This window comes from Mustela nigripes, chromosome 7, assembly GCF_022355385.1.
Source record: "Mustela nigripes isolate SB6536 chromosome 7, MUSNIG.SB6536, whole genome shotgun sequence".
Classification (NCBI taxonomy): Eukaryota; Metazoa; Chordata; class Mammalia; order Carnivora; family Mustelidae; genus Mustela; species Mustela nigripes.
Genome location: NC_081563.1, coordinates 6,633,217 through 6,660,398, shown reverse-complemented (window position 1 = coordinate 6,660,398; position 27,182 = coordinate 6,633,217). Strand labels below are relative to the sequence as shown.

The 27,182-nt window shown below is 53.0% G+C and overlaps 1 protein-coding gene across 1 annotated transcript in view; it reads right to left on the bottom strand.

Moving 5' to 3' along the window:
- Positions 1-13,414: 13,414 nt before the first annotated feature.
- GRHL1 (grainyhead like transcription factor 1) overlaps positions 13,415-27,182 on the bottom strand; it is a 51,719-nt gene continuing 37,951 nt past the window's right edge. The window contains exons 10-16 of the mRNA XM_059405135.1: positions 24,775-24,862; positions 23,447-23,586; positions 21,737-21,774; positions 19,631-19,722; positions 19,222-19,307; positions 16,198-16,262; positions 13,415-15,031 (exon numbers count right to left, since the gene is read on the bottom strand). Of these exons, the coding sequence (XP_059261118.1) occupies positions 14,917-15,031; positions 16,198-16,262; positions 19,222-19,307; positions 19,631-19,722; positions 21,737-21,774; positions 23,447-23,586; positions 24,775-24,862 (624 nt within the window). The 3' untranslated portion in view covers positions 13,415-14,916. The remainder of the gene's footprint in view (positions 15,032-16,197; positions 16,263-19,221; positions 19,308-19,630; positions 19,723-21,736; positions 21,775-23,446; positions 23,587-24,774; positions 24,863-27,182) is intronic.

Here is a 27,182-nt window from a genome sequence, read left to right as displayed (position 1 = left end):
TCAAAGAGGAAGGGGAGAAAATGTGTGTGTGTGTGTGTGTGTGTGTGTGTGTGTGTGTGTGCACACGTGAGCCTGCGTGAGTGGGTGGGTGTGCATAGGGGACGCCTGGGGCTATGAGCAGGCTACCGAGTCCCCAGGGCTCAAGATGTGGGGAAGGACTTCCGGTCAAGTCTGAGGGCTGAGCTAACCGTCGGGTCTCAGACCCCCTCTCCGCCGAGCAGCCGGGCTCCAAGGGACAAGAAGAGACCCCAGCGTGCTTTCCAACGGAGCAGCCGCCCTGAAGATGAAGCTGAGTCCGGAGCTTTGCACCCTGAAGAGAAACGCTTCTACCCCATACACGGTGCTGGCCTGGAGCCCCCGCCCTGTCTGAGCTCCCGCTCCCCGACTGTGCACGGAGCTCGCTGTAGCCAGTTTGTACGGGCCCACTGCGGAGGGTCCCCCCCCTCCCAGGGATCCCCGCCTGAAATCAGCCACAAAGGGAGTATTGAGACCACAGAAATCAGCAAACTCTGCCAGCGAGTTCCTGGGGCTGTGCGGTAGAGCGGCCTCTCCAGGCAGAAGCCGGACCTGCTGCCCCCAGGTGCGCCCTGTCTAGGAACCACGGCCCTGCCTGTCCCCCCAGGGCTCCAAGGAATCTGCCCTGTCCTGTAGTGATGCGCAGCGGCAAGCTAAGTCTGATAGCTGTTGTGCTCCTATGGCTGGAACCAGAGACCCCGTGGTCCTCTTTAAACTCTGAGCGTGGCTTCTGTGGCTTCTGGACACTGGTGTGAACGTGTGGACCAAAGGAGTAGAGCAGCACACGCATGTACACACACACACACACACACACACACACACACACACACGTGACCCGCGCATTCTTCAGACCGTGTGCGGCCTGCTCATTGGTCTCAGGGAATCCCTGCCCCCCCCAGGCCCCCCACCACGAGCAAGGGCAGTGGCTCCTTTGCTCCTGGGTCTCTGTTCTGTTCCCTCCCAGCCCCTCGCTCCCCCTCCCTCTGCTGTCCCTCTGCAGCTCTGCAGGAGGAGGGAGCCCCATCCGAGGGCTGCTGTGTACACAGCCTTATCTCCCAGTGCAGAGCCCGGGCAGAGGCGGAAGCACAGAGCAAGGCCGTGTGTTTGCTGTTCTGGTGCTTCCAGGAAAACAGAGCCTCCTTCCCAGAAGGCCACCTGGCCCGGAGCCCACTGCCTAGCCCCTGCTCCCAGGAAGCGGTGTCCTGGGGCAGGGCCATGCCCAGGGAGGCCGCAGGGCCAGCGGGTGAGGTGAGCGAAAACCACGCTGCCTTCCCTCGACGAGAGGGAAGAGCTTAGGTAGAGCTGAATTCCCCTTTCCCTCCATGTCTACACAGCTGCCCAGCTGGGTCAGAACCCCACCCCCCTTCACCGCTGTCCGCATGCAGAGTTCCCACTCCCTGCACGCCAGTCCCCCGCACTGGCCCCGCACCCGGGGTATCTTCTCAGTGCTCCCCCGCCTTCTGCCTTGCTGTCTCCCGTCCCTTGTCCAGCAATAGCCAGAATCCGTGGGTTTAGAACACCCCCCTTCCCCCGTCAAAATTCCTCAGTGCCTCCACCCACCCTGCGGGAGTGAGGAATTCAGAGTCCCAGGCCCGTGTCTGCTCCCATGGCTGCTTCCCGGCTGAGTAAGGCAGGTGTCCAGGGAGGGACAAGGAGGGTGCCCCATGTCAGCTCGGAGAGGGGACCCCAGGGAGGGGACCCCAGAGCCGAGAGGCTGGGCGTGTGCCCACCCCTTCCTGGGGAAGGAGATCCTTGACGTCCCTTGAAGGAGGCAGCCTCCGAGAGCCCAAGTGCCTGCTTTTGGTCCCTGCGTCAAAGCTGGGCCCGCTCTTCCCAGGGGGCTCCTGCCAGCCCTTCTGAGCTGTCACCTCCTCCTTGAAGGCTTCCCAGATTGTGGTCCGCCAGGCCTTCCCATGCACCCACCTCTCTGAGAGTTCTGAGACCCTGGAGACCTGTGCACTTGGGGTCCCCCTGCCCTTCTTATCTCTGGGAAACCCTGGTCAGGAAGTCTTGGGGGTGGGCTTGTCTCCTACTGCAGGCCAATCCCCCTACCCTATCAGGGAGCTCTACCGAGCCTCCACCCTGAGCGATACCTAGAGGGGGGCCCAGGAGGCCTGGTGGGGAGCCCTCCATCTGCCAGTGACAGGGTCGGGGGAGGACTTGTCCTGGGCAGCCATGGGCCTGTTTCTGGTACATGACCTTGGCCATGGTTCCTGTCCACTTTCTCACGCTGGTGTCTCAGCTTTCTGCCTCTGAGAGTTTTCTGTTGCCTGAAACCAGGAGCCTGCAAGCCGGCAGAATCCCCCATACCTGGCAGTGGCCAGCTTCGAGCCCAGGAAAAGGTAGCATCTTCCTTCCCTCTTTTCCCTGGGAAGGCTGCCCTGTGTCCAGGCTGACGGCCCCGCCCGAGGGCAGGTTTCCCTGGGGCAGAAACAGAACAGAGGACGTGTCCTGGGAAGCAGGCTGACTCTGAGTACCTTGGTGGGGGGGGTCCCGGGCAGCCTTAGGCAGCCCCTTCCCTACGGCCCTCCCTTTCCAAAGTCAGGGTCCTTGTGTGCACGCGCACACACACGCACACACGCACACACTCGAGCACAGAGGCACACAGTGAACATGCACTTGTCATGTGCTTCACCTCCGCCTAAGGCCTGGGCTGCTCCTTCCTGGCCCGGCAGTTGTGGGGGTGCCCCTTGGCTCGAGCTTCCCCAGGCTCAGGATCACCTCTGGCTGGGTTCTCTGACGACACTGGAGCCCAAGCTCTTGGACCCCCTCTGGCCCTCGGGGTCAAACAGCTTCCTGTTCTGAGCTCTTGCCCATGCCCCCCGCCACCCCCATTCCCCTGCAGCTCTGGCCTCTGCGCCTCCCGTCCCTCCCCCAGGCCCCAGGCCAGCGTCTGCCGGTGTCCATGCCAGCTGCTCCCCGGGAAGCCTTCTCCGGAGCCCTGGGCTTTGTCTACACTCGCAGGCCTTTACCACACTGCTGAGCTGAAATAGGGACTTGGCAGGGGGTGGGGGTGGGAGGTGGGTGGTGGGGGAGGCACGGAGCAGGCATCAGACGGTGTTTTAGGAAACTATCAGGCCTGGGGTTGTCTGAGGGATTCCTGAGAGGGAAGAAGCCGCTCCTGGCCGCACGCGGGCTCCCTTTCCTCCGAGCACCTCCCGAGGCTGCTGTGCGCTGAGCGCCTCCAGCCCGCAGTCAGGGCGGCTTTCTCCCGCGCGAAGGGCGGTCATCGTTTCCGTCACCTGACCCGGGGGACTGGGGTGGCGTGGGCCGGGCTTCCCGCTAGAAAGCCGCTCTCCTTATTCTGTAATTCCTAAGTGTGCTGACGACGGCCTGTGTGATGTCGGATTCCTCATCGAACGTGCACGTGCTCCTGGGTTAGCGTCCCCCCGCGTGGGCTCGTGCTCTTCTGTTTCGTTTTGCGACAGTCACTTTCTCTGAAGCCCGAGGCGGGTCCGTGTGCCGTGTCCCCATCCTTCTCACAGCGTGTTCTCGCTCTCGGCTCCGGAGCTGCTCCGGGCGCCGCCTGTGTGCTCGGCCCTGAGGCCGGCCCCTCCTCCCACGAGCCCATGAGCTGGGTTTTATCACTAGTCTGTCTGCAAACTGCAAAATCTGCAGCTAAGGAAACGCATGGTGACCATCCTGTCACACGGCAGCGAGGGCAGCCCAGGCATCCAGTTCCCGGGATGGTTCTGGGTGCCCGGGACCCATCTAGAAATAGAATTAGATTCCCCTTTCCATCTGTCCCAGGCCCCCAAGCTCTGGGCCCTCCTTACCATGCATGACGTCCTATCACGCTCCAGATAAGGGCTGCCAACACCCCCTCACAGCTTGTGAGCCCCCAGGAGCTGTCCCCACGGGAGCAGAAAGGCAGGGAGCAGCCCACCCGGGAGCTGGGCAGATGCAGAGGGCCCAGCGCTTGCCGGCTCGGGGAGCTGGAGGGGCCTGGCCCGGGAGGGGCGCAGACCCAGGAGACCTGGAAGGAAGCCCCAGGGCTCTGTGGTTGGCCTGGGGACCCCACCTCCTGGTTTGCTTGCTAAGTCCCTCTACTCACCTCGAGCACTGGCTTGACTCCAGGGGTGCCCCCGTCCAGCTGGGAAAGTTCTGTTGCCAGGCCTGACGAGACAGCAGGCTGGAGGCACTTTGAGAAAGTGGGGGTTGGGGGGGGCATCTGCAGGCTTTGATCAAGATGGGTTCCCTGAGAGGCTGGGCAGGGACCACAGCCAAGGCAGCCTCTTTATATTCCCTTTCTGACCAGAGAGCTGCAAGATGCTAAGAGGTGGGATTGGGGCCTGGCCCTGTGACCTCTGGGGAAGTGGCTGTTCCTGGCCCTCGGGCAGGTGTGACGAGGCTGGGAGCCCCTACCCCATGCATCCCCGCACCCCACCCCACCCCAGCTCTTTGCTCCAGGGACCAGGCAGGACCAGGGTTGAGGCTGGGGGTCACCAGGGCTCAGCTGGGCCCCTGCTTACCTCCGTGCCTCCGTTTCTCCATGTGGGCCTTGGGCTCCGGAGCATTCATACCTGGGCCCTGCTGTACCCTGCTGTGGCTCTTCGGGGAAAGCTGCCTGTGTTGTCACTGAGTCTTGAGCTTGGTGTCTGGGCTGTGAGGGCTCTGGGAAGGCCATGGGGCAGTGACACAGCCGGGAGCACCAACAGCTGCGCCTCAAGGTGATGCTCAAGGTCCAGGGGATTAGAAGCCGACAACGGAGGCTGGGGACACGGGGAGGGTCCCAGGATGACTGGTGCACCCCACAGGCAGCTGAGAGAAAGTGGGCCAGTGAGGCCCAGCCTCAGGACTAACGCCCGCCAGCAACACTCAGGGGTTGGGAAGGTGCCCGATGGTGGACAGGACGAGCCCTGTGCTGACCTAATGCTGGTGCTGGGGGGGCGGGGGCTTAGTGCACAGACAGTGGGCCCTCATCCTGCCCCGGCCTGGCCCCAGCCCTGCAGGTCTGCCATGGCCCTCCCCCGGGGGCCAGCTTTCCCTTCCCTGCTTGCTTGTGTGGCCTTCAGGCTGGAGCAACAGAGGGAGGCTGGGAATGGCCTGGGAAGCCCTCTGCCAGCGACATGGGACTTCTGTAAACTTTAGGGGCCTGGAATCATCTGGAGGCCCGAGCTGGAAGTGGGGGAAAGGTCTCAGCGTCGCGCCAGCTGTGGGCTCTGCGCCCGGGCCAGCAGGAGGAAGGCAGCCGACGTCCAGCTGGGCCAGACACCCAGAGGCCAGCCCCTGCCTGGCTGCCGGCCACCTGGGAAGGCTGCGAGAACCCCACACAGGCCTGGCCAGCGTCGGGCCTCCCAGGCAGGCAGGCAGGGCGGGAGGAGACTGTGGAGGGAGGCCTTGCTGCGGCCGCAGCCTCTCCTGCTTCTGACCCGCGCTTCTCGAGGCTCAGGCCTGGCTTCCTAGCAGGAGGGGTCCCTGGGGCACCTTTGCCCCTGGAGCCACAGCCCTTTGGTCCGCGTGGTCTGCAGGATGTTTGCTTATTCTTATCACCACCTGCACGCAAACAGAGATGGAGAGCTCCGTGCTGGCCCCTGGCAACAGGGCCACCTGTGCAGGCTGCCAGGCTTGCCTCAGGCTCCCTCTGCAGCCACGGGACAAGATGTCCACTGCCCGATCTGGCCCAGCGGGACATGGACGTGGGAGCATCCGACTCGCTGGGAGTTGAGGGACTGCAGTCACGAGAGCTGGCCGGCCTCAGGTCCCAGGAGGCCAGAGTCCATCAGCAACAACCCCCTGCATGGCTGAGCCTAAGATCTGGTCATGCAGGCTACCCCCAGTGCCCACCTGGGGAACAGGGTGACCTCAGATGCTGCCCAGGGATGGGGAACTGGGACATGCGGCCTGCTCGCCTCCCGAAGGAGTGTTCTTTTCCCTTGGGTTTAGACACACGAGTCAGAAATGGAGGCAGCTGGGCTCTCGGGGTCCTCACCTTACTCCTGGGTACCTCGCCCTGCAGGGGAGCAAGTCTGCGCACGCGTGTGGGAAAGGATTCTTAACAGACTCTGCTTTTTCAGAGCAGTGTTAGGTTTGCAGCCAGACTGGGACAGGACAGAGATTTCCCCTCTACCCTTTCCCCGACACACACGTGTCTCCCCATTATCAACAGCCCCCCTCAGAGGGTACATTTGCCACAACTGTCGAATCTACGTGACACACCACCATCACCCACGGCCCAGAGCTGACCTTAGACGTCACTCTCGGGCATCACACCTCCTGCGGGTCTGGACGATGCTGGAATGCCGTGTGGACATGAACCCGTTGTCAGGCTATCCTACAGAGTGTGCTCGCTGCTTTGAAAATCTCTCCCAGCAATTCACCAGCTCCCCACAAACCGCAGCAAACCCTGATCTCTTTACTGTGTACGTCGCGGCACTTGATTTCCAGAATGCGGTGGAGTTGGAATCAGGCAGCCTGGGGTCTGTTCAGATCAGATTAGTTCACCTGGAAGTCTGCACTGAGGGTCCTCCTTGTGTTTCTCATGGCTTGTAGCTCATCTCTTTTTAGCACCGAAAATATCCCACTGGCTGGACAGGCCGTGGTTTACTCACACACGTCCCTAACTACTAAAGGACACCTGGGCTGCCCCCCACGTTTGGCAGTGACGAATAAAGCTATTATGAACCATCTGTGTGCGGGTTTTTGTGCGGACCTATGTTTTCAGCTCCTCTGGGTAAGCACCACGGAGCACGACTGCTGGATCTTATAGTAACAGCACGTTCAGTGTCGTAAGGAGTCACCAAACCGTATTCCAAAGTGGCGGCCCATGCTGCGTTCCCGCCGGCGGTGGGCGAGTGTTCCTGTCGCTCCCCAGCCTCGCCGGCATGCGGTCGTGGCACTGGTCTGGGCTGGGGTCATTCTAGAAGTATGCAGGGGTAGCTCGTCGTTTTCACATGTGTTTCCCTGAGGACGTGTGACGTAGTGTCTTTCCAGATTCTCACTTGCCGCGTGGGTCTTCTTTGGTGAGGTGTCTGTTAAGTTCTCTGGCCTCTTGTAATTGGGTAGTTTGTTTCTTATTGTTGAGTTTTAAGAGTTCTTTGTGAGGGCACCTGGGTGGCTCAGTGGGTTAAAGCCTCTGCCTTCGGCTCAGGTCATGATCTCAGGGTCCTGGGATTGAGCCCTACATCGGGCTCTCTGCTCTGCAGGGAGCCTGCTTCCGCTCTCTCTCTCTGCCTGCCTCTCTGCCTACTTGTGATCTCTGTTTTGTCAAATAAATAAATAAAATCTTTAAAAAAAAAAAAAAAAAGAGTTCTTTGTGTATTTTGAGTAACTGTCCTTCATTAGATGTTTTCGGCAAATATTTCCTCCCAGTCTGGGGCTTGTTTTCTCCTCCTGACATTGCCTATGGCCGAGATGTTTTTCATCTTGGTCAAGTGCAGCTCATCTGTGATCGCTGTCATGGATGCCTTTGTTGTTGTAGCTAGAAAGTCCTTGACACACCCAAGGGCATCTAGGTCTGGGATCCACTGGGAGTTACTTTTTGTGATGGGTTTAAGGTGTGTGTCTAGATTCACTGGAGGCGAGAGCTCTGTGTCCATTCCAGCGGCCAGTGGGTGACCTGCACTTGGCACTTCCCTTTCCTGCTGTTCCTTATGGAGGCCCAGGCAGACTCCCCGGGGAGTCTGCAAACCTCTGAGACCAGAAGGAATCCGGGCTCGCTCCTACAGATGCTTGTTCCCAGAGAGGCCTTTCCTCTCAGTCTAGGTAACAGTCAGCCTGGGTCCTGACAGCATTTTTGCCTCTTGTAACTTCCCCAGTCCATGGCTGAGGTCTCGGCGTACACTAAGACAGAAAGGAAGGAAAGAAGGAAGAGAGGAAGGGAAATCCCTGAAGGAAATAGGAAGTAAAACAAAACAAAGCAAAACAAAAAACCAGTTATCTTGCACTGTTTTAGTTTTTATCACAGGATTTTCCCGAAAATTAAGCAAATTATGCTTTTTTTCAGGAGGGCAAAGAAGTCAGGTCAGGCGAGAAGTGGAGCGATAACCACGAAGTGACTGTGTGTCCTGCTGTGTGCCCTCAGGAGGTCCCCCACAGGCCGGCGTGCGCTCATGTATGAGGCGGTTTCCCTGGGCTTTGGGTTTAATTTTCTGTAAAGAGTAACAGGACAATCGCGCACCGAAAGGAGCAGAGGTCAGAAGGAACAGCCCGCTCCAATCCCTGACACGACCGACCCTCCTTTTCAGGGCACTCAGACCTGAGCACGGTGTGCACCTGCGGGGCTGTCTCAGGGAAAGGCACATCTTCTCGCCCAATCACTAAAAGAAAACCCACCCACCAGATTCACTCTCTTTCCTCAGCATTCTGGAACTTGGAAAAGAGAGTGGTAGAGCTCCTCTTTCATAACAACATACACGAGAACATTCGGGAAAGAACAGGTGATATTCCAGGGGCTGCTGAGAAACACTGGACTGATTGATTTCTTCAGTCAGTGAAACTTTATTTATTATTTTTAAAATTATTTTAGGGGGGGATGGGAGGGGCGGAGGGAGAGAGAGAATCCTGAGGCAGACACCACACTGAGCAGGGAGCCCAACACAGGGCTCAATCCCAGGACCCTGAGATCATGACCTGAGCTGAAATCAAGTCGGATGCTTAACCGACTGAACCACCAAGGTGCCCCCCAATTTTCTTACTAAGTTCTTAAAAAACTTTTATTTAAGTGGGGCTCGAACTCGTGACTCTGAGTTCAAAAGTCCTCCTCCGATGGAGCCAGCCAGGTACCCATGATGACTGCTCATCGTATCAACAGAACTTCAACAGCAATCAGACGGCATGCTCAAACATCGTAATTCAAGGACGGAGTATTATTATAACGGGACTATTTGCCAAGATGGAATGTGGTTCACACAATGCATCCACACAAACGTCTACAAGGTGCCAGCCATTCCTGGGGCATTTCGGACTCATCAGTGAACGAGTCAGACAAAAGCCCTTGCTCTGCTTGAAGGAACAAACATTCTAGCAGGGAAGGCACACAGTAAACATGAGTGTAATCATCAAGTAAAAGACACGGCAGGTTAGAAAGCGGCATGCTATGGAAAACACCAGAGGGGTTAAGGGGGCCTGGGGCCAGGGGCAGAGGTGGAGGTGGGGAGCGGGGTCACTGGGCTCTCGAGTTCCTCTGGCTTTTCTCCCCTCCGCACACATGCGCTTCTTCGGTGTCTAGACTAGCACCTGCTGTTTCCTGCTCACCTGCTCACAGCCTCGCCAAGGGCGCACAGACTCCATGCCCTGTGGATGTCAAGGAGGCCAAGGTCCGCAGACTAGACCGACTCAGGGCTGGAAAGTCAGGTCAGTCCAAGGTCAGCAGCAAGAGTGTAACGTTGGCCCTGACAGGCTGAAAGCCAACAGTTCTGGTGGTCTTCCCGAACAGGTAAGTGGTGAAACGTACTTGCCGAGAAGGGCAAGCCTGACACTCAGCCTTTTACTCATCTTCTTCTGAATGTCAACAACATCCCATCAGGCTCATGAAATGTGAATCTTTCTCCTTGGTAACGTGACCGAGACTGGGCAGACAGCGGTGGTTGTGATTGGGGCAGCCCTTGCTGTCCACATCACGTAACCTCAGCAGATGAAGTGTGTGGGAGCTTCAGCGGATGGGATGGAGAGAAGTTCCAAGATAGCCAGAAGGCTCGGATGGCTGCGGGAGGCGGCAAGAGGGGAGACTGGTCAGGGGCAGGGTCAGAAGAGTAGGTGGCAGAGATCCTGTCTACACTGAAAGGACCTGGGCTTCTCCTCTGGGTTGAGTAGGGTTCTGAGCAGGAGAGGCTTAATCTGATTCACATTTCAGAAAGATCATTGTGACTGCTAGATTGAGACTAAAATGAAGGTGCCCGTGGGTGGAAAGACAGGAGTCCAGAGAGGCGACTGCACAAGTCCAGGTGAGGGATGGCCATAAGCGATGGCTGTGTTCTGGATGTGTTTTCAAGGGAGGAACAGCAGGATTTTCTTGGGAGATTGGAGGCAGGGTGTAGAGAAAGGGAAGCTGGTGATGGCTGTAAGGTTTCTGTTCTGGGGAACCACAAAATTAGCATCGCCATTTGCTAGTGACCTTCTCTATGCTGAGACTGTGCTGGGTACAGGCTGAGCAGCAAAGGCCTGGGGCATGTCCTCAAGGTACTAGCAGTCCAGGGCAGGGGTGCAGAGGAACACAGTTAGACATCTCAGTAAGGAGTTAGGTACAGGACACTATGGAGACACCAAGGGGATGTGCAGAAAGGAAAGTGCCCAGCAGAGTTCTCAAGGTGGCGACGGGTGAGCGGAGTTACAAAGAATGGAGGGAGGGGCATCTGGGTGGCTCAGTTGGTTGAGCGTCTGACTTCTGATTTCTGCTCGGGTTATGATCTCACGGTTGTGAGATCAAGCCCCGCACTGGGCTCTGTGCTCATTGTGGAGTCTGCTTAGGATTCTTTCTCTCTCAAATTAAGAAATAAAATCTTAAAAAAATAAAATAAAAAAGAATGGAGGTAAATTCTCCAACCAACGAGGAGGAGGCCTTGAGGAAACAGAAAAGACAAGGGCACAAGGCAAGAGGAGTCATGAAGGGCAGGACTTCGGAGCTCGGGGACAGCTCCCGGGACTGGGGGCATGCGGACAGGGCAGTCGGGATTGAGCCATTTGTGGTCTATCCTGACAGGATCTGACCACACCCAAGAGAGCCTGAGAGCCAAAAGGGCCTCGAGGCCGGTGAGCCACAGGCTGGACTGGACTGGCTGCTGCAACACGGAGACGAGAGCGTGAGAGGACTGGAGAAGATACGCCAGGCCTGAAGGTCTGACTGGAGGTCGGGCATGAGAGAGACGGCGCAGTCAAAGGTGCCCACTGGCTGCCGGCTGGGCCGTCACTGCCGCGGAAACCCCCGGAAGAGGCTCGCGCTGGAGAAGGAAGCGTTTCCTCCCCGTTGCAGAGCCTGGTGGCGAACACCCAGGAGGTGGCTGATCTCCAGCTGAAGGGGGAGCTCTAGGCTGGAGGAAGGAATCCGGGAGTTGTCCCTGCTCAATGGCCTAGGCTCGAGGATGGAGGAGAAATCACAGACCGGCCCCTGGGGACAGTGACACTTCGGGAGCAAGAGTGGGGTCAGAGAAGCGGCAGCGGAAGTCGGAGAACCAGAGGCGCGCTGCCTGGGAAACCTCTCTGCCTCCATTCGCCACCCCACCCGCCCCGTCTCCGTTCCCCCAAAGGCCCGATTTCTACTTAGGCTGCTGTGTTGGAGGTGGGGAGGCTTCCAGGCCGGGGCCGCGGGGGCTCCCCAGTGGCCTGTAAGCGGGGCGATCCCATCGGAGGCAAGCGCGGGACTTCCGCCTGGAGTCCGGGGCCTAGACTCTCCCCCTTCTGGACTTGGACCAGGAGACACGGAGTCTGAGGAAGGGCTGGCAGCCATCCGGAGACTAACAAGGATGAGTCCCCAAAGAAGGAAAGAAATGAGGTTGCTGGTGACATCGAGCTCCAGGATGCAGCAGTGCCGCTTTTCGGCTCGAATGTTATGAAGGTGGCAGGCGTCTGTCGCTTCCTGGCAGTGTCATCTCCTGACCCGGAGTGTGGGCTGTGATGTGGCGCTATATCCCCCGTGCGTGAGAGCCTCTGAGGACTGGAGGACGTTTGTCCAGTGTCTGGGAGGGGGTTAGACCAGCGGGCTGGGCCGGCCGGGCGGTGGGTTGGGCAGAACCCAGCACACAGGGAGCGGGAAAGCCAGACGAGGCCGGCTTGTTTCCTTCAAGGACGAAGTCGGGCCGCCGGCTGGGCAGCTCTGCTGGGCTTCACTCCGATGGAGGCACACAGGGAAGCAGGGAGCCGCGGGGACCCCGACGCTCGTGCTCCCGGGGAGGAACGGTACCGGTTTCGCCGCGGGCCACCGGGCAGTGTCCCCACGCTCTCGGCCTGCGCGTCCGTGATTCGGCGGCTCCTGCTGCTCTGGCAAGAACCCACCCTGCGGTTTCCCGGTCAAGTGTGCGGGGACAGGCCCGTCAGCCCGTCCTGCAGCCCAGCTCCCCAGCAAAGCCCGGCCCGGAGGCCCGCGGGTGGGCTCGGCTTCCAGGGGGGTACGGGGCGCGACCGCAGCGCCGGCATCGGAGCACGTCTGCGGGGGTGGAGAAGGGAGAGCGCGGGCCAGGGAGCAGCCCCCGCAAGGGACCAGCGCGGGCCAGGGAGCAGCGGGTCCCTGCGGCGGGGACGGTGCGCCTGGTGTACCCCGAGGAACCGCGGGCCTGTCCCTCCTGCGGGTGTTGGGGCAGCGGGCTTGGGGAGAAACCTCCCGGGGCTCAGCGTTCATGCTCATGGCTTACGGTTTGCCTGTTTCGCCTGCGTCACATTCGTAGAACGACGAAGAGGACATTTGGCTCCAGGTGCAAAGGGAGTGAGGGCGGAGCAAGCAGCTCGGGCCGCATGCGCGGGCGGAAATGCGGCCCCAGGGCCCGGGGGCGGTCACCGCCGCTGGGGACCATGTGGGGACCGCCCGCTGCGGGCTGATGCCGCTGTGGCTAACGCTGCACAACGCCGCTGGCCGCTGCCCTCCGAAGCGGAGCCTAGAAACCGCGCCGGGTCCCGGGTCCCAGCCCGGCGCAGGCCTGCCTCCGCCACCTCCTGGGCCTCCTCCCGGCCCCACGCTCGCTGCCTCCCAGGCCTAGCCCGGACTCCTCTGGGAGCTTCTGCTGCCAAAGGAGGGAGCGATGCGGCTGAAGGCAGACGCTGGGGGACAAGGGAAACCCAAGCGCAACTTGGAGCCTCGGTAAACGTGGCGCCCAGCAAAGACTCTGAGCTGGGCCCTGGCCCCGCTGAGCGACCAGGAGCGGAATCTGTCCCTAGATTCTTGACCTGCCGCCAGAGCCTTAGAGCAGAAAATGAACAGATGTCACAGGAAATCTAGCAGGACTTCACTCCATTAATCTGACCACGTAGTCATTAGAGATTTCTATCAGTGTCTGTCATCTTTAGGCCTTGGATTACCTGAAAAAGCTACAACAGCTGTTTGATTTAGAAAGTCTAATGAACTGAAACGTTCTTGGTAGATTGTTAAGCCAAACATTTTTCTGTTAAGCTTTTAAAAGCTAAGAACCCTTAAGATTTTAGGGTCTAAAAGTGTACACCTTCAGCTTTAGTGGTTAAATTTTCGTAACAAGCTGAAAAATTATTCAGGGCTCCCTTATTTAAGAGTTACTTGGGCCATTTCAGACACCTGTAAGGAGAAATTAAGATGCAGGAAAAGAGGACTATCCGTTTGAGACAATACTACGGAGATTCTTTTTGGCTCTACTAGTTTAAGATCTCACATTCTGCATTAGTGACCAATGAAAGGATAAAATCAAATGGAGTAACGGGAAATGACATATTATGAAACAAACATATAAAATTTAATCCCTTTGGTTTTAAAATATATCTTCAAAGATACAATTAAAAACAATAAGAGAGACAAAAATTTATTTCATAAAACAAAATATAAAATAGTTATGACCCGTGTCCCATGATATCTTTGTCTTAGAAAACCAGCAATTTAGTTCACATACTTCATTAGAATAGTTTAATGTAAAAATGTAACCATCAATCCTACTTATACAAATAGACCTATTCTAGCTCCCTGAACCGAGATCCCTGTGATTTTGTTATAAAATTACACTTTTTAGTACTTTATATATTTAAACATGTTTACAAAAAATGCTCCCCTGGCACAGTCACATGGTCTCATAAACTCATGAATGCTTCCTAGAATCGTTAGCATACGAGAAGATCAAAGCTTGAAGGCTCTGGAACACGGTAACCCAGAAATCACTTCTTGCAGGAGGAAGACAAGGAAGGTCTCCACGTCAGGATGCATCACCTGGTACCCGACAAGGCCACGCGTTTCAGAAAGACCGCATATCCACTCCCGCAGGTATGCACGGCTGCCATGAGCCTGCGCAGCAGAGCGGAGCTGCAGGAGTGTTTCCCCTATGCTTCGTGGGCTACAGGTGCGGAGATCTGAGTAACAACCCTCTCAAGAGCAAAGAGAATCTCTGCCGTCTGCGAAGGTTTTGCTATGCTCTATGAGCGCTGTCTGGGAAAACACGCCGGAACATTTCAGTGAGCTCCGCTAAGCACAGTACTCGATCTGCTTGGTATACACGACGGAAAATAACTTAACCTTTCATTTAGGCAAAGTCTTCAAGGTAGACCTTGTTGCATCTCTTCACTCTATGTACAGACACCACGGTTATATATTATCTATTTGTATAAGACACGTATGTACACATTTACAGACACAGGCCTTCAAAAACGTATTGCACTTATATACAACGCGGCGTTAGCTTAACTGATTCACACGGTGACCCATTTCAGTTCTTTGACACATTCAAGAAAGTTGCAAAGGAAGATTCAGTACCATGCCCTATCTGAGTGAACGTTTTCTGGAGGACAAGAGGCTGAGGGAGAAAGGGCGAGTCCTCGCCTCTTCGGAGGCCACTACCACCACCCTGAGGCAGTCAGAGCTACGCTGAGCAGGCGAGGGCAAAATCCTTAAACCCAAGCCCATTGCCTTTTCTGGCTTGTACTAGTGAGCAGGCCCACTAACATTGAAGAGACAAGGTAGATAGCCCAATAGTTTTATAAATAATGGAGCAGATATTCCAAAGGTTCCCAGAGAGTCCATTAAACCTTAGAACACAGTTTTCACTTTTAATCCTAAGTAATGATATCAGAATACTGATATCCGAAAATTCAAACATACTGGCGTATGGATTTCTGTCGTCTGGACATGCTGAGGTGGTACGTCGAACGCGACCTACGAGCCAAATGTAGTGCCGCCTCCTACTCGCAAGGAGTCCCTTCCGCTGACCTCCACCCTTCCCCGCGGTGTACCTGCGGCGGGCCAAACAGTGAGGCCCACGTAACCTTCCTTGAACTCGCTGGGAGAGGTGGGCCAGCGTGCCCTTAGATCTCCGTGAGCGTGAGCCTGTACGACCCCCCGGCTTCTTCGATCTGCAGCTGGAAGGTGTCTTCATTGGAGTAATGCTTCACGATGTTATCATCCATGTTCACCAGAATCCTGAGAGGAGAAGCAAGACAGGTCTCCTCATTCCTGCCCGTTTGGAAGGCAGGCTGGGTCTCACGGGCAGCGCGGCCCGTCCCAGCTGCGACACGGGAGGTACATTATTTACAAAACCTCCCGCAGCCTCCATCCCCTCGCGGAGGTAGTGTCAGGGCCTATCTTGTAAGGCTGTTCGAGGACTACATGAGGGACCCCAGTAAAGCCCTTCGAATAGCGTCGGGCCCGGGGTGAAACAAAGCATACTAGCTTATCTCCTGCTATTACTTCAGCATGTAGGACTCCCTCGATAGACAGGAGCTCTTACAATGCCAGAATAAGTCTGCAGAAGCAGCACCTCACTGATCCAGCTCTAGAAAGCATATTAGTTCAATTAACCTATGGGATCTGAAGCCACAGCTGCCTGACCAGTTCTCTTCCCTGGCAAGTTATTCTCAACATTTAAGTGAACTACTAGGAAGTCTGACCCTTCCCACTAGGCTCATCCACAAAATTCCAATTACGATTTGCTTTAGAATGAAGCCCAATGATTCTTATGCTATACTCTGCTTACCCATATCAAGTAGCAGAGTCACTTGAGTGAAATGAAACTAAAAATATTAATTTCGGGGCCAGGGAGCAATGTTTTATGATTAAAAACACAGTCCAGGACAGGAGAACACAGTAGAGGGAGCAAAGATTGAACCTGAACCATGGCCTTGGCACTAACCTGCTACCTGAGCTTGGACATCACAGGCTCTCTGCCTCAGCTGCCAGGTCTATGAACTAATGAATGCCCAGCCTGGCTCAAAGGTTAAAGTGAAAGTCAAGTACTACGCCAAGTGCCTGGTCCAGTGCCTGACTCATGCCGGGGGCACAACAAACGGGGCCATGTCTGCTTTTACCCTGACTCAATCTCGTAACGTGCTCTGGGATTTGGAGCTGCTTCACTGGTACCAAGTGCAGGAAGAGCAAATAAAAATCTTACTTGAAATAAAAAAAAAAGGTCCACAAAGATGTCTTAGAAAGGCAGATCAATTTAATGTGGATATTTTAAGAAAAATATATCCCCGCATTTCACATTCCTGTAACTTTTTCTAAACTGGGCACAAATGCATGTGAATTCCACTAATGTTACAGAATATTAACATTACTTAGAAGTACTAGGAATGCCAGGTAATGCTTACCCTTTTTTACATTTCTTGAATATCTTCCCAATCTTATCGTGGGGCACATCGTATTTGTCTGAGATCTAAAAGAACAAAGAAAAATAATTACAAAATGCTGATCTCGAGGCTTTAAAACACACACTATAAATACTATGGGACACTCACTCAGTTTTCTGTCTTTCAAAAATTCACGTGCACGGCAGTACAGGAAATGCCTGCAGACCGTGTGTGTGGGGGGGTTACCTGCCTTTGGAGGAAGCAGTGGTCACCAGCCTGTCACCACCCCCTAGCGTACTGATGGCTCTCTGTGGGTTATGTGGTCCTCTTTCTGGAACGTGACTACGCTCTAGAGCACTGTTAGGTTTCCAGAAGGAAGTGTGCAGCTGCTCAGTGCCGCTCTGCTCCCCGGGGACCCACAGCTCCCATCCGCGGCGCTCCTGTGACCCTGACGTGGCCACAGGGCCCCAACCTGATGACCTAAGCCCCATGGCTTCCAGTCGGGGTCCTGCCCTGTGGGTCACACCACCGCGCATGCTCTGCTCAAGCCCATAATGGCCCCGCTCTGGGGTCCGACCCAGCGGCCTTGACTCAGCTCTGACCCTCCGCCTCCCCCGCTCAGGAGGGAGAAGCTCTGATTCCCTGCAGTGCGGGGCTGCGGCGAGGACTCCGCGTGTCCAGCACAGAGCAGGGGTTCACTTCAGATACAGAATCACACAAAGGAAACAATGCTTGAATGTCCCAGAGCCTAGGAGATATGTCGAGGTCCCTGATCATAAACCATGACTGCGCCTCTGCCCGTTTCTACCGAGAGCCTCTCTGAGAGCAGCACAGATCCTCACAAAGCCGATGAGGCTCCGTGATTAACCAGGAGGTTAATGTGGCCGTGGCCACTGGGGTGTGGCCCTTGGGCCCTCCAGAGCCTCAGGCCTTCCACCCCCTTCCATGATCTGTAAGGTGCCGACTGAGCAGTAGAATCAGGGTAGTGTCAAGTGTGTAGGTTTCCTGTCAAAGCACAGAGGCTGTCTTTAAGGAGAGAGGATGAATTAATCCAAGGATAAGCTGACTCCATCTACACCAAATGCTTTATCTGGAATTGTGCAGACCATCCCCAAACTGGGGCTACCATCGACCATCTGAAGAGCAAAGCTCAAAGCAGCACTGAGAAAGGGGGCCTCGGAAGGCCAACCTGCAGACCGCTTTCAAGCTAACAAAATACCCAGTTCAAACCCAATCTAAGCTCCCATCATCCAAGCATCCACTTCTTTTTTGTATCACTGTGTCGTACTTCCTCGCGCACTTATGAAGCATCAGTTAGGAAACCCCAGGCCTGAGAGAGACACAACCCTGACGAATTCTTGATGGGCTCTGAGCACGATGCATTTGCACAGTAAGACTCAGCCTTCTTTACTTCCTTTCTCTCCCTAATTAAGAGTTTGCATGGTTCTGGAGAAATGAGGAAAGGTTACCAGAAGACAAGGTAAGAAAGAGTAATGTAGGGGCGCCTGGGTGGCTCAGTGGGTTAAAGCCTCTGCCTTTAGCTCAGGTCACGATCCCGGGGTCCTGGGATCGAGCCCCGCGCATCGGGCTCTGTGCTCAGTGGGGAGCCTGCTTCCCCCTCTGTCTCTGCCTGACTCTCTGACTACTAGTGATCTCTGTCAAATAAATAAATAAAATCTTAAAAAAAAAAGAGTAACGTAGGAAAAACCGCCCGAAGCTGAAAAACAACAGAAAGCCGAGGCTGATGGTGGTGCTGGTTTCGTTGTGGGGAGGGAATGTGCTTGGAGATGCCTGTGAGCCCCGGGACCCCGAGAGACCATGGCTCCCCCCAGCCCACTGTTCGCTCGCCCTGCTTTATTTTTTGTCACTGCATTTATCAGTGCCTGGAAAATTACTTCTTAGTTTCTTACTTTCTTGTCCACACCCTCCTCTCTGGACCCGAAGCTCCATTCGGCAACGTGTCACCTACTCTCATGACTCTGGCAGCTAGAACAGAACCTGGTGCCAAGCAGGCGCTTAGTAACACGTGTTAGCGGAATTCAGCACGCCGTGGCTGTCAGGGGAGCCGGGGGAAACCCATTTCCTGTGGTGCGCATGCTCTGAGCTTGAAGATGTCTGTGATTTCTAGCGAGTTGATTAATAGCAGGACACAGTGCTGACTCCTTGAACTGTATCCTGGGGCAAAGCTAAAATGGCCTCCTCCTCACGCCAACTCTTGCTGATGTCCCAGCAGGGCTGGCTGGGGTCAGTTTGCTCAGTGCTGAGGCCTTAGTGGGAAAGATTATGGTTATCAGTGGCTCCATGTCTAAATTTTCTCAAATAGGTTTTGGCTAAGGACTTGATATAAACTTGGTCATTCCCCAGGATCAGGAGTTTCAAAGGCAGACCCAGGAGCCATTGTTTTTATGCAGGAAGTTTGTAAAGATTTCTATTTGATTAAAAATAATTTTTGTGAGCTTCTAAATGGTTTGTTAAATGGCAGTCTTCCTTTAACCAAGTATATTAAAACTATTTCAGGGGTGCCTGGGGGCTCAGTTGGTCAAGCATCCAACTCTTGGTTTCGGCTCAGGTCATGATCTCAGGGTCCTGGAATCGAGCCCCATGTCAGGCTCTGCACTCAGCAGGGGGTCTGCTTGAGATTCTCTCTCTCCCTCTGCCCCTCCTGCTTATACTGGCTTTCTCTCTCTAAAATAAATAGAATCTTAAAAACAAAAACAAAAACAAAACCCAACCTCCCCCCACCAAAAAGCCCCCCTATCTCATTGATCAGCACAAAAGCCATCAGTTCGGTTGATAAGACGTTACTCAGAAGTTACTTCTACCAACTAGTATGCTGGGTGCAGTGGCGTGAGGCCCAGTGGGGAAGGCCCTGCAGACGACTGAGGGCCCCACGAGACAGGTTGAAACCTGGGCTGTGCCACAGGCACAGGCCTCAGAGATTTCCATAACAAGGAATCTGGGTGGTCTGATAAAATGTGTTTCAGCAGGATTCTACTTCAGTAGGTTTAACTTTCGCAGGAGGGTTTCCAAGTTCCTACTACTTACAGCCTCCATCAAGCCTTTCAGAGATGGAGTCTTGAGCATCAGGGCATCAAAGACTTCCTCTGACTCCTTGCGTACGTAGAGCAGCACTAATCCACAGCCAGCAATAAGGAGGGGCAAGAAAAAGGACATAGTTATTCATCTGAGCAAAATGAGCGAACAGATCCTAGATACCGGTTAAACTAAAAAGACACACATCAAGAACAGTGAACATGAACCAATGTCCAATCCATCTGGAGGAACACAGCTTTCAGCTTCTTTTAACTCTCGGGTAAGTCCAAGCTCTGAGCCGAGAGCCGGTCTGATTCAAGATAGTCAGGCTACACAAGATTGGCCTGAGCACGTCATGCTTTTGGCAGATGCGGAATCCCCTTCTCTCTGACAGCTCCCCCAGGACTGCAAGCCGACGCACCTCTCTTTGGTTCTTCTAGCCGAGTCAGCTTAGCAGCAGGGGCGATCGAAAAATCCTCCTCCGATCCATACGGAGCCCTTTTCAAGTTAGAGCTGCAGGCAATCCGAAAGATGTGATTAGTGACTCCAACTTCTACCACTTGTGGAAACAAAGAGCTTCAGGGTGTACCACTGAAGTTCAGATTTAAAATGACCTTCATTCTTTTTCTGATCCAGCTCCATTAGTTTGTGGAGGAAAATCTGAGGCCCAAGGAAAGACACTGACTGAACCAGCTCGGGCTGTTCAAGGGCAGAGCTGGGACTATACACTCGGGTCGGCTGCCGGACGCTCTGCACTGCTCGGACACTAGAGCAAAGTGCTTCTCAGCAACACAGAGCTGCTTTTCAGGAAGCATTTTATAGAGGAAGTAGGATTTGAGATAATAACAAGCACACACACATGCACGTATAAAGGTGGCAACAAAGAAGAGAATATGTCAACAAAGGGGGGAAGCACAACCGCAGAGCCAGGAAACAGCACCATAACTGAAAATGCAAATGAAGGAAGAGGGCTTGGTTTCGAGCAGAAGGATCACGTCAAGAATAGGGGCTGTGCCTTCTTCGGCTTCTCAGTCTGTCTTAGTTTCCAGCGCACACCCAGGCCTCCCGTGAAAGCACCTGAGGTACGTCTGAGCACACGAAGAGTCTGAGAGGAAATGGATGGCCTTCAGAGAACATGCTCCCTACGCAACAACACGGGTCTAAAAGGGGAGCCCCAAAGAGGGGACCGGACATGGCTGAGTGCTGAGCAGGGGGTGTCCCTGTATGGGCAGTCAGGGCCCAAGTGGGCCACGGAGGGTGACCGCATGTCAGGGGCAGTGACACCTCCACAGCAAGGAGCACACCCAGGGCCAGCTTCCTTCTTTGAAAGGGAACAGGGCTTCTTGGAGAAGAAGCGGACCCTCGGGCTGGGGAAGGGAAAGCACCAGTGCCTGGAAGACACTGGGCGCGGGTGTGAGGGAGCACCCAGGGAGCTGGGGGGGGGGCATCAGGGCTCAGGAGTAGCTGGAAGGACCAACGGACCTTCTAGAACAATTTGATCAAACTAGATGACAGAAATGATTTGCAAGGGCGCCTGGGTGGTTCAGTGGGTTAAAGCCTCTGCCTTCAGCTCAGGTCATGATCCCAGGGTCCTGGGATCGAGCCCCACATCCGGCTCTCTGCTCCTCGGAAAGCCTGCTTTCTCCTCTCTCTCTGCCTGCTTGTGATCTCTGTCTGTCAAATAAATAAATAAAATCTTTAAAAAAAAAAAGAAAAGAAATGATTTGCAACTTGTTGAACAGAGCCGGAAACTAGGAGTCCATACTGATGATAAAAAAAAAAAAGGAAGAAATTAAAAGTCTGATGAGGAATGAAATTTTCACCTAGCGACAAAGCGCCTCCCCACTACAGACTTACTACAAAAGGAGGACGGGTGCCCTCGCAGCGGCGCAGCCTGGCAGACACCACCTTGATCATGTGATCAAAGTGAACCACACTATGCGGGGAGGGGGACGAGGGGGGGACCAAAACCGTGCTACGTGACAGGACACACGGGGAGCGCAGCGTTATCCCTACGACACTCCTGCCAAGATGCATAATTCCCTGAGTCTAATCATGACAGAACAACAGAGACCCAAACTAGAGGACATTCTACAAAGCAACGGCTCGTAATCTTCAAAAGTATTAGGTCGGGGCTATAGCTCAGTGGTAGAGCATTTGACTGCAAAAGTATTAGGTCAGGAAAGTCAAGAAGATGAGACTGTTCAAGACTGAAGGAGAATAAAGACACAACTACACACACAGTCTGAGTCTGCGCAGGAGCCTCCTCTGCTATAAAGGACATTATGGGAACACCTGAATGGAACGTCTTGTTACTATCCTGGCTCCGTTATGTGGGAGACTGTCCCCATCTGCAGGAAATATACACAAGGTGTTTGGGAATGACAGGTCATGGAGTCTGCAGCTGACTCTCCAACGGCTCAGGAAAAAATGAGGTCTTTGCATTGTACTTGCTATTTTTCTTTAAGTTTGAGATTGTTTAAAAATAAAAAGAATTTGTTAAAACAAAACAAAACATAAAACTTACCCTTCACCCTCCAGTTCTTCTGGGGCAATGGGAAGGACCTAAGACCAAAAAAAAAAAAAAAAAAAAAAAAAAAATTGTTTTCTAGCATATGCTCAAAATATTTCACACCATAAGTAACTTATTTCTAAAATGAAAATAATTTTGAATTTAGTCTAGTCCCAAATCTCTTAGCCTTATTTGTCAATAACCAGATCCTTCTGGGCATGAACTCCTCTAAAGCAGGGAATGGCCAACTAGGGCCCATGAGCCAAGTGGGGCCCGATGCCTGTTCACAGAAATTTACTGGTGCACGGACATGCTCACTCCCGGGCATCTGGCACTGCAGCGGCAGAGCTGAAGAGTCACAGCAGACACCATGTGGCTCCAGAAGCCTACAGTATTTGCTCTCTGAGCCTTTACAGGAAAAGTTTGTCAACCCCTGCTCGCCCCAAAGCTTCTCATTAGAAACTGGATACATGGTTGGGGCATCTGGGTGGCTCTTGACATGGGCTCAGATCATGATCTCTGAGGTATGTCTGAGCACATGGAAAGTTCGAGAGGCAGTGAAGAACGGCCTTCAGAGAAAAGGCTCCCTACGCAACCTGGGTCTGAAAGGGGAGCACCAAAGAGGAGACCGGACCCTCAACATGGTCGAGCGCCGAGTAGCGGGGGTGCTGGTGTGAGCAGTCAGGGATGGAGCCTACGCAGGGCTCCACGCTCAGCGATGAGCCTGCTTGAGATTCGCGCTCCCTCTGCCCTCCCCCCACGACGCACTCAGTCTTTCAAATAAATAAACCTTAAAGAAAAAAAAAGAGAGAGAAAGATACATTGGCAATACCCTCCCAATCCCCAAAACTTAAAAACTCACTGATCCATATACATCCGTGCACGAAGTGCATGGGAGACCACCTTCTTCATATTGTTTTGAGCTCCGCAGAGAAAGCAGGCCCCACTCGGGCCAGGCTATTCTCTCTACTAAGCTTCTGCTCAAAGCAGGTGTGGCCAGTTGTGAACTTTTATATTAATTGCCAAGATACGGCTGTGTATGTGCCAACTATGATTCAGTAACTGATACAATGAGGAGAGCCTTCAGATGCTCTTTTTTTTGTTTTTTCTTTTTAAATCTTTTTAAAAAATTTTTATTTATTTATTTATCTATCAGAGAGAGAGAGAGAGAGACAGGGAGAGAGAGAGAGAGAGTGTGTGAGAGCATGCACACAAGCAGGTTGAGAGAGGCAGGCAGAGGCAAAGAGAGAAGCAGGTTCCCTGTCAAGCAAGGAGCCTGACGTGGGACTTGATCCCAGGACCGTGGGATCATGACCTGAGCCAAAGGCAGTGGCTAATCCAACTGAGCCACTCAGGCGGATGTTCTTTTTGCCATGAAGGTTACCTACCCTAAGTCTTCCTGTGGCTGTTCCCTCCTTCCCAGAACCATATAAGTTAAATGCACAAGATCATAGATCCGGACTCCAAACTGTTACTATTCTAACAATTTAAAAATAAACTATGACATAAACACACACAGACAAACAGAGTGAAGTTCACAGGTTTGGTACTTCATTCCTGTCAACAAGGCTTACATCCACCTTATTGTAAGGACAGTGTATCACCCAACAGAATATTCCAGAAGGCTGGCCCATAACACTGGTCAAAACTCTCTACACTGGCTTCTGTTTCCCAGGAATGCCAAAGACCTTCTCTCGCGGCCGCCCCAGGATCCTGGTTACCTACGTGAGTGCCCCGCTGGAGGCTGGCAAAGTGCACATCGGGAATGAAGAGGACAGGCTGGGTGTCCAGATCAACGAAGGGCTTGAACACCGTGATATCCATCCGTTTGTGCGAGGGAAGCAGTGGCACTTTAACATCGGAAACTGGGGGGGGGAAAAAGATGACCCCCTAGTCAACCACTTCGGTACCCATACTGGACGCAGGCTAGAGCATTCCCTTCCAATGTAAGGCCCTTAAACAGCAGCACTCTAGAAGGAAGAGCTCACATTGCCTGAGCCAAGAGGAGAATCACAGCCCACGTGAAGAAATACATTGGTTACATTTATACTAAAATCAACTGAACATCTTAGCAAAATGAGAAGAGAAAAGGCTACTTTTACACATACCGGGGAAATCTGGAACAGAGGCAAAGCATGTTTACTTTTTGTCTGAAAGGCTAAGACTTACAACCATACAAACATAATTCAGAAGTCATTTCACCGGAGCCGCCTGACTCAGTGGTTCACATTCTGACAGCAACGCACTGTTCATCTTGAGAACATAACTTTGTAGCTTCAACTTCCCCTCGGAGAGGCTCAGCATGAGGGTCACGGACTAGGTTTTTTATTTATTAAGTTACAGACTCCCTCCTCCCCTGCCATCTGCCCTGCAGCCCTCAGAGGTGAGCTCTCCCTCGGGTGAGCTGGGAGCCTGCCCTTCCATGCTGGCCCGGGAGCCCACGGTGCGGTGCCGCAGGGCACACGTCTGCCGAGGGAGGCCCCGAGCAGGAATCGCTCCTGCCCCAGACCAGCATCCTCCCCCCCTCCCCCGCCCCAGAGCAGACAGATACTGGATTTTGTGAATATGAATATTTGTCACATTACAATAAAAAAAATCAATCAAATAAATAAATAAATAAGGAAAGAAAGCAAGCTTTCCTGGTGAAATGTCCAAACAGGAGCCCTACAGATTCTGAAACGTTAGAAAACCACGCATTTACATTTAGAAATAAGACCTCCTGAATTCTCAAGAGCATTATTATGATTCTTACAAGTCTAGACAAGCCCCAGTGTTATCACCAGCCATCCAGACAGAAGGTGTGTTATTTTTCAGGGCCAGAATCAGTAACCAGAACTAAAGCTAAGGGCCAAAATATGTGAACTCCGGAAAGACTCAAGGACCCTTTCTGTCCCTCCCCCTAGAAAAGGACTTAGCTCAGCCATTCATCATGCTACCACCGCGCGGCAGCGAGTGGCCACTACTGTGTCTTGTGCTTGATACAGTAAATACAGATGCAGTCCCTATTCTGAATGGAAACGATCTGAAACAGGTGGTGGAAACATTCTACTTACAGGCATTCAACTGGGAGCCGGGCTCAGTACACTTGCCTTTTCTTTTGCTTTGTTTTCGTTCTTCATCCCTGATTTTCCTTTCGGCTCCCTGTAGGTCAAGAGAAGACAAGGCATGATTCTGTTTAATTGATCCTCTTTAAAATATTTAATTCTGGGGTGCCTGGGTGGTGTAGTGGGTTAAAGTCTCTGTCTTCGGCTCAGGTCATGATCCCAGAGTCCTGGGATCCAGCCCTGCATCGGTCTCTGCTCAGCAGGAAGTCTGCTTCCCCCCCCCTTCTCTCTCTGCCTGCCTCTCTGCCTACTTGTGATCTCTGTCTGTCAAATAAATAAATAAAATCTTTTAAAAAAATAAAATAATTCTTTTCTGAGGAATGGGAAAAAATATCTCCTTTCTGGAGATAAACTCCATTAATTATTATATTTATGGAGCTTATCATAGTAGTTTTTTCTAAAAAGCCTATTTTTTCCCCCATTTTTTTTAAAAGGAGGAGGAAAAGGAGCAGAGGGAGCGGGGAAGAGAGAGAATCTGAAGCAGGCTCCATGCCCAGGGTGCAGCCAGACACGGGGCTCAATCTCACAACCCTGAGATCATGACCTGAGCCCAAATCAGGAGTCCAGTGCTCAGCTGAAGAAGCCACGCAGGTGCCCCTAGAAGGCCTGCTCTTAAAACTGTTTAACTATGTGAAATCATGGGGAAATACCATTTACTTAAAAAACGAATACAGCACAATTCCCCTCAACAATGGATGCAGCCAGGCTAAATGAAAAGCTGAAGATATCTGCTCATGCACGCGGCCTTCAAAAACCCAAGTGACTACTGCCGTTGTCTGATAGACAAGCTGGCCCTGCTGTGACTGTGCTTTCCCAGGTGGGCAATGTTATCATTGGAAGTGGGATTCTCTCCAAGAACTTGGCATCAAGTAAGTGACAGATAGGACCAACTATAACTCCCTAAAGCAAAGATTTAAATAGAAATCTGTATAATAACATGAAAAAGAAAAAGTGTTCTCCCAATCCATCAGAGAGGACAGATACATAATACCATCAACTGTATAGAGAATGACAGTGTCGTAGTATTTATAAAACATGACCTAAAGTTAAACATGTATAATAAAAACCTGACTATTAATTAATCACTTTGCTTCACCTGTTAGCATTTATTTCTGGGTGGTACAGTTTTCTTCACAAAGTCACCCAGTGAAATCTCCACAAGAAGCTTATTTTTCTGTAAATAAACTCCCTGGTAGCAAAGACGGGCAATGAAAATCCTCCCACAGACCCTGTCACTACTATATAATGAAACCACATTTAACCAAACAGAATACAAACCACCTTCTGCCCCTTTCAGAAGGTATGAAGACACTCACATGCCGGTAAACACACCATGAAAATCGCTATGCAATGCTGACACAGAACCCACCTCCCTGACACAGAAAAACAGGTCAACATCCCCGACCTCCCGCCTGTTATCATACAGCTGGTCTGTGTCTCTCTCAGTTCTTTCCAAGAGTCTAACAATAGCTTCACTCTGATGATAAATTACACTCTCCAAAAAGTAGTTTTAAAAAATAAGACATGGGGGCGCCTAGGTGGCTCAGTTGGTTAAGCAGCTGCCCTCAGCTCAGGTCATGATCCCAGCGTCCCGGGATCGAGTCTCACATCGGGCTCCTTGCTTGGCAGGAAGCCTGCTTCTCCCTCTGCCTCTGCCTGCCGCTCTGTCTGCCTGTGCTCGTTCTCGCTCCTCTCTCTCTGACAAATAAATAAATAAAATCTTTTTAAAAAATAAATAAATAAAATAAAAAATAAGACATGTCATGGGGCGCCTGGGTGGCTCAGTGGGTTAGAGCCTCTGCCTTCGGCTCAGGTCATGATGTCAGGGTCCTGGGATCGAGCCCGCATTGGGCTTTCTGCTCAGCAGGCAGCCTGCTTCCTCCTCTCTCTCTGCCTGTCTCTCTGCCTACTTGTGATCTGCTCCCTCCCCCATCAAATAAATAAATAAAATCTTTAAAAAAAAAAAGACATTTCTCTCCGTATTTATTGGCTCCATCTATAAAGAATAAGGGGTTTGTGCTTCCACTCAAGATGGGACTATCACAGACAGACCTACCCCCACCCTGAAACAACCTAAACAAAAGATATAAAGATGCAGGAAACAAGGATTGTTAAGGCCAGGGCCACCAAGCAACAAAGAACAGGGATCTGTGAGAGAAAAGAAACAAACAAGATGAGCCCTCCAGGGGCTGACCGCCTTCCCAGTCCCCAGGCTGTGGCACAGGCAGGGACGTCCAGAGGCCTGCTCCATCTGAGTTCCCTGGGTCGAGAGAGAGAGTTGAAAATCCAGAGAGAGATCAAGGAAGCAGGACAAAGTAGCAATGGGGAGTTATATGAGAAAGAACCCCAGAGGTCTC